Source organism: Oryzias latipes, chromosome 1, assembly GCF_053564925.1.
Source record: "Oryzias latipes strain Hd-rR chromosome 1, Olatipes_Hd-rR_3.1".
Taxonomy (NCBI): Eukaryota; Metazoa; Chordata; class Actinopteri; order Beloniformes; family Adrianichthyidae; genus Oryzias; species Oryzias latipes.
In genome coordinates, this window is record NC_136237.1 from 23,363,507 (window position 1) to 23,381,042 (window position 17,536).

The following is a 17,536-nucleotide window of genomic DNA, read 5'->3' on the forward strand; positions in this document are numbered from 1 at the left end:
TTCCACCACGAACAGTTTAGGTTCCTAACATGATATTGTTTTACTGTCCCACAGTTTGAGCTATCGCTCTTCTCCAATTTCCATACTTGAGCACAGACAGTCTCTCCCCTCCACAATATCTTGTGTCACTGATTTTATCTGAGTGTGACCTAAACAAATAGAAATCAAGTATTTGATCCAGTTCAACCACAGCCGAGCGGTGAGTGTGGCTGTGGCCCGGAGAAAAGCTACAGGTTTTCTTTTACAGGGTTCTTATCATTCTGCATAAATAATGAAGGCCATATTCTGCAGTAACACAATTGTACAACAGAATTGTCTTACAATTAAGTTTTATGAAACAGAACTGCTAAACAAGGCAAGTTGTTAAAGTTTTTTGTCACCCTATTCAAAAATTAACGTTCATACATGCTTCCCACATACTCGAGCTAATTACACTAATCTGTGGGGTAATTCCACTTCCCAGGGAAAGTACCACTCACTCAAATTTATTTCCCTGCATAACCATGAGATTATCAGTTTTAGCCTGAAGAATGTTCAAAGTAATGTAAATTAATTTAGCAGATTAATGGTTGACCATGTTAATGTCTTTAAATGTGTTTTTTATGTTATCAGCAGAGCAGTAATGTGTGAAGTGAAGCTTTAAAGGTGGATTTTAAAAGGATACTTAAGGGCCACAAGATGTGAGAAAAAGGCAGAAAAATATTTTATCTGCAGTCTGCACATGGAGAAAACTGTTCAAAGCAATAACTGTTTCTTTGTGTTTTGGTTGTGTATGTGCAGAAATATCTATTTAAAGAACGTGTTTATTGGGAAAGAAATCCGTTTACTTGTGAGCAGGACCAAGGCACACTAGAGGCACATGTGCTCCTGGTGCAGAAGTGCACGTCTATAGGCAGCTGCTGCACAAAAAGCAGCTATTTCTGCAAAATGTCAATGCACATATCTACACTTCAGGTTTGGGCGAAGCAGAGTTGTTTAGAAAAATGCAAATACTGTATATTACCTTCATTTTGGACTTTTGAGTGCCTATGAAAGTTGGTCGGGCTAGTTTTCTGCATAATCTGAGACTTCCAGGCATTATAAGACTTATAAACTCTCGAGTGAAAGATTTTTCTTTTTAAATCTGTTGGGTAATACCTTTTCTTTTTATATCATTGAAGGGGGGCAGATTTTCCAAAAAGAATACTTAATTAAAAGTAGTGTTAAGTCAAAAAGTACAGTATAAGCAAAAGGCATTTGCAACAAAAGTTTTTAAGTTCTCAATAAAATTTCAAATTTATGTGGTTTATCTACAGATGCTGAAATAAAACTTGTAGTAAAGAAATAAAAAGGAACCTCTTATTTAAAGTGTTTTAAGTAAATCTTTAATTCTTTAACAAGATGTCACCGGCGACACCTAAATAACACACACTCTTTGACACACACAAACCGTTTACGCGATTACTGTGAATCAGCTGATTCGGACGTGTAAAAAGTGCCTTTTCATGTCGGTTTTGCACTGACATGCAAATTATTAATCGAAAGTGTTGCATAACATCGCAATGCCACTTTTGTTTACAACGGAATCAGCTGATTTATCACTTCAGCACTACACTAAAGTATTGGAGATCAGAAGCTGCTTTTCTCTGCTTCAGAATCCACTGGAATAACGTTGCTTGCATAAAGAATGGAAGACTTATAGTAGTTGAAAGTTCTTATGTTAAAGGGTTAACTGATAAGCAGAAAACAAGCCTTTGATTTTCTACTTTGCAGAAGAAGTGTCAAGTCTGACCTTTTCTCAGGTTAATAGGGAATTTTTTTGATTAGAAAATGTAATTCTACCCCGCCACATATCACTGCTGCTTCACAAACACTACAAACAAGGTTCTTGTGTCTCTGAGATTTGAACATCCCTCCATATCAAACATTTTTTTGAGTTTTTAAGCAGATGAAATTCTTTCTAAAGTCTAATATTCAATTTTACATAAAATTAGTCACTATGGGTCCAAAGTACTATTTTTTTCCTTGTAAATCCACTTAAAAAAAGAAGAAAGGGAAATGCAGACAAAAAGTAAATAAATAATAACCTTGAGGAATACAACTTTGACCAAAAAATTCTAATGTAAATATTACTACTACACACCACTGGACATCACCTATATACAGTAGAATGACAGACAAAAGCAAATTCAAACAAAACCACTTTACTGTGGTTAAAGACTAATTACCCTTCTGAAAAATCAATCAGATAAACATAAAATATTCCCCCAAATGTAGTTAAGAGCCAATAGTATGTTTTTTTTTTCATTAGAGGATTCCACAGTTCTACTGAGAGTTTGTGTATTGTGCCAAAGGTCTTTGTTACAACAAATTTCTCATAAATTTGGTTAAAGAATCAGCAGAACTGAGCAAAAGATTTACCCAAAGATTTCTCCTGACATCAATTTACAGTCGTCTCCTTTAGCCTGATCATTTTTAACAGAAGGTTCTTTTTGTGCTGTATTTTGCTTTCTCTACCTTTCAACGCTGACCTGTGAGTGATTCAAGCACAGAAAGTCAACAATGAATGAAAAGGGATTCTGCAAAAGTGTGTCTTCTTGGAAGCAAAAGATAGGGCATTAGAGGTGCCTTCCATTTTGGAACATCAGGTCATCCATTAATCATTTCTTTGTCATATTGCTTATAAAAGCCGGAAAAAGAAAATTAGAAAGGCAATAAAACCTGATGTTAAGAGGTTTGTTGAATTAAAAGTTTGTCCCAAGTGTAAAAGAAAAAAGAGAGGAGAATAGATAGCTGTTGTTACATAGGTTTTTGTTTGCATTCTAGATGTTTACCTTAAGATTACATCATCATTGTCTATTCTGCTTGGTGCACTAAAAAAAGATAATGTCCATGCTCTCCTTTTGCCTTATCTCTAAGGAGGCTCTCAGGGGAATTCATAATATGACTTTTGTGCTTTTCTGCTTAATTCAACCCTCAATATAATAATTCAGTGTCCTCACGTTGGCCATAATTGCCTCTAAATAGTCCAATACGTTATATCTTGCAGGGTTTATTGCCGTGTTTGTTTTGCACCTTAATTAACTAAATGACTTGAGGGCATGCTGAAGTAGTGGCTATTTCTATACTTGATTTTTCTACACCTCGATTGCAATAATAGTAAGTCAACTTCTATTTAAACTGAAGGAAAAAAAAGAATCTCCAATTCCAGCCCTTCTAATTTCTGGATAAAATGCCCACAAAAAAGCAATCTGCAGAAAAGTGTGCAGACATAGTGAAGTAATAATTTTTTTTAGCTCTCCTGGTCTTTCTGTGTAAAATTTGTTGGAGCCTTGCTTCAAGAAAACAGTACAATCATGTGAGCTATATATATTTTCCATTACCACTGTCTGATGCTGTTGTTGTCTGGTAATGGTCAAACCTGATGGAAGATGAAAGAGACAAACTCAATATGATAAACATCATAACAAGACTTGCGAGGCTGGATCTCAAACTTTTCATCTCGGGTTTCCCCCTGGTGCACTATTATAGTTAGCATTACGTCCCAACAAAAAGCTATTTGTGGGATTGGCCCAATTCCTAAGCTTCAACAAACATTTGTGAGCCTGAATAGATGGAAGTTGGTACATTTTCATGTTAGAAGCTAAAGACATAATTATGACTAATTAGAATCCACAGACTTCTCTTTTTGTAGATATCACATTACATGCTTAGCTGCACGTACAAAACAAGCACTGAAAAGAAGCCTGTAAAGGGGTTGGATGAATCGGGAGGTTAAAATATATAAGATGACATAAATCCGCTGTGTTGCCAGACTTAAATTCACTGTGATGAGATTTAATTTCGAATTCTGCAAAATCACTGGTCACGCCGTTCTTACGTAAAATACGGCAGAATGAAAAGCTTTTTATTCATCCGTGGTTGATGATAAAAAAAGTCCCCAAATTCCGGACATTTATATTATATTCAGGAATCACATATTTAAGGATATCTGAGTTTGCTGCTCTAATAACAAAGTTATGTTTTATGAAATTACTTTCTCATGGATAACACATTTTTTTAATTAAACTGACTGTACTTTAATCTCAATTTGGCTTTAATCCCTTTATATGTTGGATTTTGATGAGCTACTTAAACTCTCCATAGATATTTGATTATCATCTTGATTTGAATGAGAAGCCATGGTCTCCCTTATTCTGTGCTTAGAGGGATCAAAGTTTGATTAGCCCTGAAGAGTTAGTTAAAACAAATAAAAAGTCTTCTTTTTGCTTTCACACTGCACTTTTGAGAGCAGACTAAACCACTCACCTAAAACTGATCAACAGATGGTTGGGGTGAGCCGGATTGCCCAAAACAAGCAAAAAATGAGCAAAAAGAAATATGGCGTACTGTACATTTTCCCTGTTCTTCCATATCCCCTTTTTTTTTATTAAATGTCCCCTAACACTTCTTGAAATAGCTTTTTTTTTATTTATTCAAACCATAACTTTTGTATTTTCTAACTTAAAATACAACTTTTTCTCGGTCTACTGAATTGTCCGCCTGTCCTCACTATAAGAATCCACAAAAGGGTTCACTTGCAAACAAACCAATATCCATGATTAGAGAGAAATATTTTATTTGCTCGGTTCATCTGTGTAAAGAGTTTGAAAAACACCCGCTCAAATAGCATATTGTGTTCTGTGTCCAGATTTGCTGTAGATATTGTCGATTAATCTCCTCCATGTCGCATATTTTGTACATATGCGTGCAGCTCTCCAAATTTCCGTAAATCTTCAATCACAGCAGATCTTTGTTCTCTATAAAGGTTTAAACTTTTAGAGGTTAAAGAAGAGCGAAATGTGTAAATATGTTTATGTCGTTCATAGAGAAGTATATAAAGTGTGTAAGGAGGGGATTTCTTGCATTAAAACATCTTTGCAGATTTCACCTATTGCGGATTGTTTTAGAATGTAATCCCCGCAATATTGAGGAACCACTATATTTTATCCAAACTATTCCATCTCTTCCTCTTTAATTTTTTTTCATGATTTCCATTGTTGCCAAAGGTTTGTTTGTCTTGTTATGAGTTTTCACCAACCTGGATGGAATCTATAGGTGGGCTACACAGTGGTGTTGCGGTTGCCTTACAGTAGGAAGGCCCAGGTTCAAATCCCAGCTGGGATCTTTCTGTGAGGAGTTTGCATGTTATCCCCATACATGTGTGATTTTACTCTAACCACTCCAGCTTCTTTCCACAGTCCATGGATGGATGGATGGATGGATGGATGGATGGATGGATGGATAGATGACAGCACAGTTGAGCAAACTGTGCTGAGCAAAAGCTGTTGGCTTGTTCAGAATCATGTAGTGCAGATTTACAAACACTGAAGAAATGCACCTCTTTATGGGTAAAACATCATGCCATCTTTTGACACACTTTTAGATTTTTTAAATGTATTTTAGTTCAGTGTTGAACGCAAACTTAGTGTGGGATGCCAAGAAATGGGCCCTCGCCAAATGTGCATTTAGAAACTTTTTTCCCTGAGGTAAAAAGGTTCTGATGTAAGCTATATTCATATTTATTTGTTGAAGTTGTCTTTTGATAGAGAATATTTGATTTATAATCTTTTTTCTCTCATAGTGATCTTCCAATAACCTTTTTCTTTTGATATGTATAATCATCTGGAATGAAAGTCAAGCACTTTACTCTGAGCTGAAATCAGTTTCTATTCTTTGCAGCCAAAACTTCTGCTCTCATCTAAAGCACTATTGACTATTAAAATAAAATAATGTGCAATAAATATCAAAGGCATGCTTTTCAGCAATTTGGAAACATGGTTGTTCTGTGAACCCAGAAGTTTGTCCTTATTCCCATCTTTAAACAACATCACATAATGAGAGTCAGCAAAGCTTTTTCTGTCCACGTTCATGCTTCAAACTTCTACTGTCCCACAGGTTCCTGTCATGAAATGAACAATTTCTTGATTGCAATTGGCTAAATTACATGTTAAGTCATTGTAAACGCTGTTGCAAGACTCTTCTGTGACACTTTCTAGCTTATTAACAAAATGTCACCTGAAAAAAACACAGATTTGTTTCTCTGATCAAAACCATTGTTTTCATTTTCATTAAGAAGTTTACAGTAACCGTTAAATAATGAATATGCAACATTTCATGTGAACCAAAATGTATTTTTTATTTTTTTCTAGACAGACTTTTCCTTCTTTTTTTCCTGGTCTTCAAATACAAAACTCACAGTAAATTTGTCAAAAAAAATTATTCTCTTCTACGTGAAAAAACGAAGAGTATGATTAAAAAAAATCAATTAATTAATTAATGTATACTTAAGGTAATTATAAGGTTTCAAAGAATGCAGGCTGAATGGTTGGCTCTCCCACATTTTCCTCTCAAATGTTTGGGTAGAATAGGAAGTTGTCTGATTAACAACTTTACAACAACCAAGTTTGGTTAACATACGAAGGCATGGCACGGGTAGAAGACCTGAACATTCCAGAAAGTACAAACCTCACATTTCCAGTGTGCACCACAATATATAACAAGCGTTGCTTTACAAAGTTTGACCAAATTGAGAAATACTTCCTTTTGTGAGATCCACTGTTTGTGAAGGATTCCAGAGTTCATCTGACAGCTACACCTTGGCTGAAATGGGTTTGTGTAGGAGGACAATGATCCCAAGTAGGCCAGCAAATGTACAGCAAAATGGCTAAAGTGAGAAGAATCGAGGCATTGAAGGGATTCCTTCAATGCCCAGAGCACAGCTCAACAGAGAAACTGTAGCAAGCCGCAAGTGAATGCAAGCAAACTTCGGTCAACAAAAGCAGCACTTTCAAAATAAAAAAAACTAACATAAGTAAAAGTAAAACGTGCAGAGACTGTTAAACTTGTGATTTTGAAAAAAAAAAGCCCAAAGGCAGTTAAATTAAAGCACACATTACACATTTGTTATAATTGTTCTGGAGCAATTAGAAATGAAAGAGGAATTTTTTGCACTGGGTTTTTCATCAACATTCTTTTGTTGACATCTAGGGAGCACGATTTTTCTTGTTCTGTGTTTCTACAAGCACAAAACCATTAGCATTTTAAAGGCATTTATGTTCTCTTTTTATGCAACTGTTTACGAGTCAGAAGGCTCCTGCAGAAATAAGCACAGTACCCTTAAATATAGCATCCAAGAATGAACAAAAACTGCCCAGAGAAACAAAAGCATTTAATAAAAAGCCTCAAATAAACTGTTTCATGTAACTGCTTTTTGAAATTAAAGTAGACTATTATAGAGGGAAGAGCAAAAAAGGGGAGTTTCCCAAAAAAGGGAGCATGACACAATCAGCTTAAAAGAGGCATACAAAGCAATAATGTTCCTAGAAACCCAAAAGATCTAATCAAAATATATTCAAAGTTTAAACAAGGCAAGAAAAAAAATTTAAAGGCAATATTTGGAGCTTGAAATTTTTCCAAAGTTGTATTGCAGTTTTTTAAAGTTTGTTTAGAAATAGTAGTGGTGTTTTAGCCAACATTGATGGGTCCACAGCAGGTCAGGGTGGTAACTCCATTTGAAACCTGTCAGACAGGCTGTTTTGCTCACATTCATCTAATTCTCATTGATCGGCATTTAGGATTTTTACTGACTTGACGCTGGAAAATGGATAAAGGTTAGTGGATGGATGCATTTTTGACATCTAAAGACATCGTGTCAATTCACAAGTGTGAAATGGCTGGAGGTTGTGTGTGATTAATAAGGAGTATTTGAATCGATGCTGAAAGCACTCAGTTCATCAGGGAGATGGTATCTGTTCGTCTAAACCTTAGTCTAAAATGAAACTTTTTCTGCCACAGAACCTCTAAGATTGTTTTCTTAAACAGAAATTGAACCCATATTTGCAGACAGAAGCCGTTATTAAATGCTTCATTGTCTCTTCTGCAAACAGTTAGAGTGTAAATGATGGGGAACTAAAATCCAGAGTCCTTATTCTCTAAGCACGCTGCAGCTTCTTCTTTGGTGAAAGGTCTTACCTTGTGCTTTTTACCTCCTACAGGACCAAACAAAAGGTTCATTACAGCACAATAAGTATTTTAAAAAGAAAAACAAACAAGAAGACAGTAAATTTAAAAATACTGCTTTTTTGGTAAAGTAAAAAGGATTTGATTGTAGGGAATAGAGGCTTTGTACTAGCCCACATCACACATTTTTCTTTTCCATGTTACAAGGATTAAAAAGCTCTTCAGTCATCTCTTTTCTTGTTTTGACTGCCTGAATATCTATAGCTTCTGTTGACCATTGACTCTGCTTTCATAAAAAATAATCAGCTTTCAAACCGGGTGAAGAATGAGATGAAAAGCAGAAAGAAGCTCTGAAAAAAGAAATTCTAAAAGATTAAAAAACAAAGATGTTTCACTCTAAAAGCCTCAGTTGGCCATTATGTAGCACAAATTTATCACAGCCAGGTGACATGGCTGCTAACAAACGTCATACCAAGGTCCAGGTGAATAATGATTGATTTGATTGATTGATTTTATTTATTTCAAGCATTAATTGTAGTCAATACAATAAAAAAAGAGAATCACAGAATTATCAAACTTGTTACAGGAATGATGAAATGCATAGATAAATAAACCAACAAACAAAAACAAAGACACACTAAAGTAATATTTGATTCATTAAATATTGTGACTAAAGTCATGTAGACCTCAATTTATTGTTTGAAAAGGAGTGGAAAAAGCAATCTTATGAAATCCCACCCCTACTGAGTTAATTCATTTTATAGTTTTGCATAGTTGTCCTAATCCATATCTGATCAGACCAAGTAACAAAATCAAGTGCTCATTTATTATGGATTATCTTCAGAAAACATTCATTTATGTAAACTGTAACGTGAATGACACGCCATGTAACACATATGTAGTAGAAAAGGAGTTAGTTTAGTGTTTAGTTTAGTGTAGCAATTACCTATTGTATTTTATGATTTATTTCATGTTCTGATGCAATCACTAGTGAGAAGAGTATTGTTGTAATATTGGGCTATATAAGTACAATTAGAAAAATTCAGTTGAATTAAATATTACTCATTGATTATAATCAGAATACAATTTTATATTGAGCTAGAAAATAACCCCTACACATTGCAAGCTTTCAAGACACAAAATCAAGTTTACATGTTCACACATGTATCTTGAATTAATCAAGCACCTGTTGATCTTTAACTCCTCATATCTTCATATCCTGAAATTATAGTTTCTTTATAAATTCTTTTAAATCTTTGGTTATTTGAACAATGTTTGAGTTTATTATTTAATCTGTTCCAAAGTTTAGTGCCACACTCAGACACAAAGAAACTTTTTTTTATGGTTCTTATCAATCAAGAAGTTGCGCGGTGTAAAAAATCAACGAGGTCATACGGTTTTAAAAGTCTGCATTGATAAAGTAAATTTGTTGTATGATCCAGATAGTCGGCTTTATAATGGATTGTTTTTGAAGTAAAATGATTGGATGCAGTGAACTCTTACCATTATTATGCCAAACATCTATACAGTAGGTGAAATACGGTAATGTTAAGGAGCAGTACAACAAATATTTACTGTTGTATTGTAATATATGTATAGATTTATTTATTAATAAAATACCCTTTGAGAATTTAGTTTGTATGTGTCTGATGTGTAGCTACCAACTTACATGGTCTGAAACAAACTTTTGCTTCATAATCTTGACAAAAACAAGCGGTATGAGGTGAACTTTTTCTCTGAACTGATGCTTTATTTAACCAATCGTGACGATCAGCGGATATATTGCTTTCCTTTGATGCTGCCGTCGGGGTCGTTGCCCGTTCAGCCATTACCATGACAACGCACCGCACTGCATATCAAGTAATCCACTTTTTGTGAAAAATGACTTCAATCAGAAAGATAACCATACAGAACAAGGTATAGACAGTTCTCGTTTAATTTCTGATAAAGGACACTTCATCGCGCATTAAAATGTGGAGCTCAGTTGTTTCTTTGGTCTAATCTAATTATTATTGAGTTTTGTGCACGAACGGAACTGCATTCCTGCACTAAAAAACCCAAACTTGGACAAGACATTATGACTGACGCATGTACCCCCGTAAAAACCTGCTGATACATTTACTTCAAAATTGTCCAATTAAAAATGGCGCTTACCCCAATTATTGGCCATAAGTCATTGGTCTTCCTACGTATGTGAGACAAGACAATAGTCTCACACCAGACGTTTCCATCACTGGTTCTAATGAAGGTCATTGAGCGTTTTTGTCTAAAAATTCATTCATAAATATACGTATCTCTAGGTATAATATGTTATACTGTGACAAGTTGATAAAAAGCCATACATTGTACATTTTTATTTTCTACCTTACTTTGTCTGTGAACTGCTTATCCCAGGTGATTTCTCACGGTGTTACAATTCTGACATAAAGGTAAATGTAGCATGAAGACAGCTATTGTCGTGCAAGAATGCTGGAATAAGTCTTTGTGAAGAGAAGACAGGTTTCAGATGGAGCTGGATAGGCTGCATTAGGCTCACAAATTGGGTATATTATGAGCCGACATGTATTAACAGATAATGGCTTTAAACAAACATTTTCAAGCAGATTGTTTTTGTTGTTTCTTTTTTTTTTACATTGATTAAGTTGCATGAAGATCATGCTGATAATATTTTTATGGGAAACAGCATGAAACGTGATGTTTGCTTGAACCTTTTTGTAGAAAGAGCTTTGAATATATAACAAGATGTATTCTTTTTTTAAAACAGAGCAGATCAGAGTGTTAGATTTAGATTAGATTTCTCACATTTTCTTCTGTTTGTGTTCTATTATATGCTTTACTAAAAGCCACTCTCAGAAATCAAGTGTGTTTTTTGGGGGAACAAACTGTTCATTATCCATCCAAGTCAAAATGAGTAATAACACAATGGTAAACTATTGACAGCACTGTCAACTTACTCATAGATCCACTTCCTCAGTTTTAAAATTTGTTGTTCTGCTGAGTCACTTGACGGTGTCATGTGAACAGTCTTGAAGGATTACAGTTAGGTGTTTGAGATGCCACGTCTCACTGGAAAAAAAATCAGGAACAGCGCGATCACTTCCTCTGAGCATCTGTTCTCAGTGAGGATTATACAGGACCACATAACCATTGAATACACCTATGTAGGTCGAGTATCTCTCTACATTTCTGCTGCTCTTTGTCAAGGCTGCAGTTCTCTTGTTGCTTGCTTTGAATCTTGACACTGTATGACCTCTCTTGATCTGTGGAGAACATGCAGCTAGAGATGGTTTCTTTTCTTCTTTTTTTCATGGATAATTGCAGGACTTCATATTCAATTTGTCTTAAAGGAAACAGTTTTTCACCCTTCCTACCTTTTTTTAAATGTCCTTCATGATTTGTTTTTTGATGTACCAATACAACATTTTTTTATACTCTCTTCCTTTTGATGTCATGACAATGTAGACCTTTGTCGACTAGGTTGGCTCAACAACACAACGAAAAAGATACAAAATAGCTTCAGGAATTATGTTTTAAGCCTTGTCTTAAGTATTTCACACATTCACTCACTGGAAGACACATTTGGATTTAAGAAAAAGGGTTAAATTGCAATTTTATAGTATAACAATACAAGTATTTATTATATGGAACACCGCGAAAACCCATTTTTACAACTCAATCTCCTTTCTAAACATTTATAACCCATATATAAATTGGCACAGTACTGTGAATTAACTAAGCTAAAAAAGGCAAAAAATTAGAATGTTTGTTTCAAAGCATGCATAGAAAATTATGATGATATTACAAAGTTGTGTTAAATGCATATCTTTGTCTTTTGATTTATCTGATTATTTTTTGCTAGTGCTGCATTTATTGCACAATTCTTTTTTGTTTTCATCATGTTCACCATGAATAAGTCTTATGAAATATTAAAATATAAAGTTGATTGTTGTCTGCAATTATCTCTGCAGTTTCAGTGGAAGCAGACACAAAACTGACATCTGACATTCAGGAGAAATCTACTTAATATTTCCTAAATAAGACATATGGCTCATGAAACAAAAGCTCCTTTGTACAACTAGGTATTTCAAACACTTTTCACTAGGTCTTCCCATCTATTAAATGTATGTTTTAATGACAAGACACTAAAAAGAAATACCGCTTTAATGATCAGCATTTCCCTGTAAAAGTAATTATTTGCATTTAGCCAATTTATCTGCAGACGTTTAAAGTATTTTATTTTTGTCACTCAAACAAAGTCATTTGATTAAGTGTTGTCATTATAGAAATCCTGGGCCAATTAGATAAAAAGGGGAAAAAATAGATTTTCAGCATTATGCCGATTTGTCCGCGTGCCAGCTTGAACAGATGGAAGGAGCAATAGAAGAGAAGAGACCACAGAGGGAAGTGCAAAAGGGGCCTGGTTTTTAACTCTAGCTAATATCAAATCGTTTAAAGTTTATTTTAAGGTTCTGACTTTGTTTATTTTAATAGAGGAGGATGTTAATGTATTTCGAGCAGTCTGTCAGGAAGTTTCTCTTGGTTTGGGGGCTTTTTTTTGCAGTTTGAACAATACACCTTTGACGCAGCTACAGAAAAGCCTTTTATTCCCGAAATATCAACAGTATTAATAGTATCTTCATTTATGTTAAGTTAATGTTCTTCAAATGCATAGATTAGCTACTTTAACCCTAACCTTTCATATCTTGTTTGATACACACATTTCCTAAACCCCTATCTCATTAGGATAATCCAAACTTTCCTTAAAAAACTCATCATATATAGCCTAGCTCAATGTTTTTTGCCCTGTAGTTCATCATCATGATTTGTTCCCGAATCGAACCAAATGAAGTCTGTTCAGTCGCTAATGTGTCCGTCACCATGTTGGAACCAGATGTCCTCAGTAAGCCGTGATTGATCTGTGTCGGTCTGAGTCTACATTTCTATGGCAACCACTTAATCCAATCAGGAGTGAGCATGTTAGAAGGCCACACCCCTTCCACTGAAAACGGGCTTAAAGAAAAAAATATCCAGATAAAAAATAAGAACATGTTAGAAAAGATGTATCAGAGCGAGAATGGTTAATCTGACAAATAGGTAGGTATTTCCAATTTGGAACGCAATTGGAAAGGGGTCACCCAGTCCAGTTTTCTTTTAAACTCAATGACTTTTCCTGCTTATTTCAAAATGACTGCTTACATGAAATGTCAAAAACACTTTTGGCAGAAAAGGTTAAGCTGATTTTTAAAACTTTATGGTGAGAACAATCGCACTTCAATTTTTTTTAAATGGCTACTTCTTGTTTTGAAAAATGCTATTTTTTTGTTGATATTGTCTATATCTCCATAAAAGAAATTACATTACAATTTTTTTGTGGATTTCATCAAAGAGCTCCAAAAACATCTCAATTCTAAAAGATTTGAATTTTCTGTCAAGTCTTTGATATAGTGGGCCTTTTAGGGTTAAATAAATACTGACTTCTAGGTCTTTTTGAAAAGAGACTTTCATTAGTGTAATACGGTATAAAGTATAAAAGGCTATGGTTTGCCTTTTGAGGGCTGTCAGTGAATGTGAAGCATGTTAATCTCCATTTCCTCCATTATGTCTTAGTTTTCTGTCATTGCATAGTTTTTTTTTATTATTTCAAAGTCAGGGTGACTTTCTCTAGCATGGCTTTCTTTTCACTATTTCAAAAAAGGAGGGATGAGTTGTGCATGATGAGGGATGGGAGGAAACAAGAATAGGAGCAGAGGAGTAAACACCCAGACAAGTGTCTGGCAAGGGACGGCGATTAGATTTATAAAGCAGTTAATGTTATTTTGTCTGCTTGGAGACTGCTATAAGACATTAAGTACCAACCGAAGCCCCCAATGTCCCACTGCGAGGACACCATTACTTTTTTTTCTCCTTCCTTGTGTGCATCGTCTTCCTTTGCTGTACTCATTCACATTACTTCTCTTTCCTCTTCACTCTTGAGATTATTTAAATCTCTCTTCCTTGTGTCGCTCATCATGATGGATTGGCTTTAAAAGCATCCTTTTCTGCTTCTATCACCAACCTTACGTTTTCCCCAGGTGTCTGGTGTGTCGACCCCTCCCTACCCAGACACCACCCCTCCACCACTGCTGTGACTGTTGGCACAAAACATCTAATATTTTTCCAGCTGGAATGAAACTGAGCATGCAAAGGAAGGGTATTTTAATGTAATCACTTGTCCCCGTCGAGGGAGCATCATTCTTCATTTTAAAGCATTTGTCTTTCCTGCCAATAGCATGGATTTTCTATCAGCTCTTTAATGATGGCTCCATGATTGGAAAAGTGACTGGTCAGACTGTCATATTTGAAGGAATTAGTTTTAATTCTTTTCCCTTTTGGAGAAACTTGGGACTAGGTTATTAAACCGCAATTTGCTAAGTTTGATGAAATGTTCTGGTTAATGTCCTCTTGCAACATCAGCTTAATCCTGTGAGGAGATTCCATCATTCAAAGACAACATCAAAGTGCCAGCTTCCCATCTCTTCTACCACTTTTTAATTTGAGCAGCTTTGTGTGTTAAAAAACTGTTCCAGGGCCTAATGTAAGCTTATTAGGTTAAGAAAGCTCACCTGTGGCCGCATTTGTGTGTGCCACTACTGCGTCCAAAGCCTGTTACGTTAGCGTCTCTGATGGTGGAGAGATCACTCAACCGGCAAGACTTTTTCTTTTATAGGCTAAATAATGTGCATTGAGGGTATCTTCTTAGTTTCCTTTTGTCTCACTTCAGGTCATCTGATGGTGTGTGCACAGCAGGAACCGTGGTGGTGAGTCGTCTGAAGATGGGGGAGATGGAGGGAGTCGAGGTGGACCACATCGCTACCAACACGCCCTCACACAGGGTAAAATGACATTGATACTAGACAAAGCCAGCACCAGGTGACTTGGATTAGAGCAGGATGGCCTCCCTTCCACTAAGATTAAATGAACTCTAGTAAACCCTGATGAAGACATTAGGACGTGTGAATGTTTAATCTGCGTGTTTATTGCCTGATTATATGCCAACATATCAGCATGTGTCAACTTATAATACAATAGGGTTGATTTGTCGCCATAAATCATTTGACAGCATTTTTCTGTCAAAGTTGCTTCACTTGTATGATCTCAGGCAATACATGCAGGAAACTGGGTTTAGCACAATACCTAATCAGAAAAGAAAAAAAAAGGTGTTTATACTGAGGCTGAATGTGGCATGGGAAAATGAAGTTATACTGCTCTTTCGCTACGTTGTCTACAAATTCCTGTTACAAAAGACAAAATATAGAATGTGTGCTCTGACCCTACAGGTGTTAAATAGCATAAAAACAATGTATGTGTTTAACATGCAAAAAACAGTTACGCCCCTGTGATTAGCTGTTGTGTTTCTGCATGTGAATCACTGTCTTATATTATTGACCAGAGGCTGTGGCGCGGTTGACTGGCTTTCGGTTTTGTGTACCCCTGTTGCTGGTACAGAGGTTCCTCACATGGCCTCGGAGTGTCACCGACAATCTGCCTTTGTCTTTTTGATGAATGCGGCGGCTTGTTTGTGCGCGTGTGTGTGTGTGTGGGTGTGTGTACACGCATGCACACTTCCCCCTCTATGTGCTGCTCTTGTTTTCAGAGATAAAGGGAGGAAATAAGGACGGGACATGACAAACATTAGGGAAGCCTCAGTAAAGACAAAGTTTTTGTTAAAGCTACCTTTGTAGAAAGTCATAGAAAGTGAGGCGCTTCCGTATATTGCATATTTGCGTGTGATTGTGAGGGTGCAGGTAAACACTTGTTTGATCCTTCACTGTCTTTGCTGGGGTGGCGACTGCTCATGAATATCACACTAAGCCCCCCCTGGAAAGAAAGCAAAAAACAATCAGCTGAAACAAAAGGGGCTTCCAGTCACCTTTGATCTGATCCCTTTATATATGTTGGCCATCAAACGTGGATCAGCATCATGCAAACAGATGCCTTTCACAGCTGTTGTGCTGTTAATATTCTTTATTATCAGGGACCTTTCTTTCTCAATGTTATCATATGCCGAATGTTTTGCTTGTCCTGATCAGTGAACGCTGTGTCTGTGGTGCCCCAATGACATTCTAATATTTTAAGATTATTGTTACCTAGAAATCGCCGACAACGAAACTCGGCCTTTGAGTAAAAAACACATTTCAATTTCTGTCCCACTTCAGTCACCTTTTGATCAGTTGTAAAAGTGTTCCCAGTGCTCCTTTAATGATGATTAGCCAAAATAAAAAAGCCTGTATCATTTTCAAGGACAAAGTTTCTGCAGAGCAGCAGGAGTTCATTAGGAATTCGCCTCTTGAGTTGTGTGAGGGACTGTTGGCATCTGATTTGCCATCATTCCTTTGTTTACAAGCTTTCCTGTTAACTTACAGCTCCCCACAAACCTCAAAATAAGGCGGTTACAATAACATTAGCAGTGCAACAAACATGGTGAGCAATATTGGAGCCATCCAGTCATACAGTTGTGAACCAGATTCCAGAGGTAAACAAAGGCATTGATGGATCTATATGTCTGCATCATAAAGGAGTGGAGCAGGGAGCTTGCGTCTTTTTTCCTCGTCAAAACTACAAGTTTTTTCCAACAGCATTTTCGCATCTGCTCCTGGTTCACAACATTTTAAATAAAGAAATACTCCGAAATTCTATTTTCAGCTTAATTGTCTTCATACATATGTCCTCCATCATCAGAAAAAGGGCACAAGACCATGTAAAAAATACAAAAAGCATGATTTCCAGTGAAGCCTGTCTTTAAATAGTTTATTTAGGAAGTGACCTGTAATTTTCAGCATTGCTCTGAGGAGAAAAAAATCAGAAATCATGCCTCAATAAGTAGGCTAACGCATTATTTTCACATGTGCTTAACCCTTGTGCTATCTTAGATGACCCCACCCTTGCATTGACGTATTCTCCCTACCATGACAAAGGTGGATAAAGGTGGAAAGATTTCATGTAATCCATGGAAACCAGTAAAGATCACAAATCATTGAAGAAAAAAGGTTCAGAGCACTGTCTAGTGGGTCCAGATGACCCATCTCCCAATGTTAAAGTGCCTAGGATAGCACAAGGGTTAAGGAAATGAACACAGTAGACTGTAAATGTAACAAACTAATTGGAAAAATATGTCCATCCATCCATTTTTAGTGATGTCCTAATCCTGTTCTGTACCCATCCTTACCCCCCATAGGCTGTCAGAACATCAAGGAGCCCACAGACAGACAACACAATAGATGCCCTGCAGAGAAAGTGCGGCACAGCCAGTGAGAATGCAATCCTCACCTTTGAACACTAGCTGTGAGGTGACAGTGCCAGCAATTATTTGTAATTCTTCAGCAGTTTTTAAAATCCCACTTTGCAAAAGCTTATTGTCCAAAAATTAACTATATAAAGTCATGAGTCTTTAACCAGATAACGATGGAGTTTTTCTTCAACTCCCGTTTTCAGCCATGTGGATGTAGATTTGTTGCTGTACTTGGGAAAATTGTCACATGGCATGACCCACTTTTTGCAGGAGCTTCAGCTGTCAGAC

At 36.2% G+C, this 17,536-nt stretch overlaps 1 protein-coding gene across 7 annotated transcripts in view; it reads left to right on the top strand.

Annotated features, from left to right (window-relative positions):
* Nucleotides 1–17,536, top strand: part of LOC144981234 (type II inositol 3,4-bisphosphate 4-phosphatase-like) — a 172,038-nt gene that overhangs the window by 80,849 nt on the left and 73,653 nt on the right. For all 7 annotated transcript variants that reach the window (XM_078951946.1, XM_078951951.1, XM_078951942.1 and 4 more), the window contains one exon: nucleotides 14,741–14,852. In XM_078951946.1, the coding sequence (XP_078808072.1) occupies nucleotides 14,741–14,852 (112 nt within the window). The remainder of the gene's footprint in view (nucleotides 1–14,740; nucleotides 14,853–17,536) is intronic.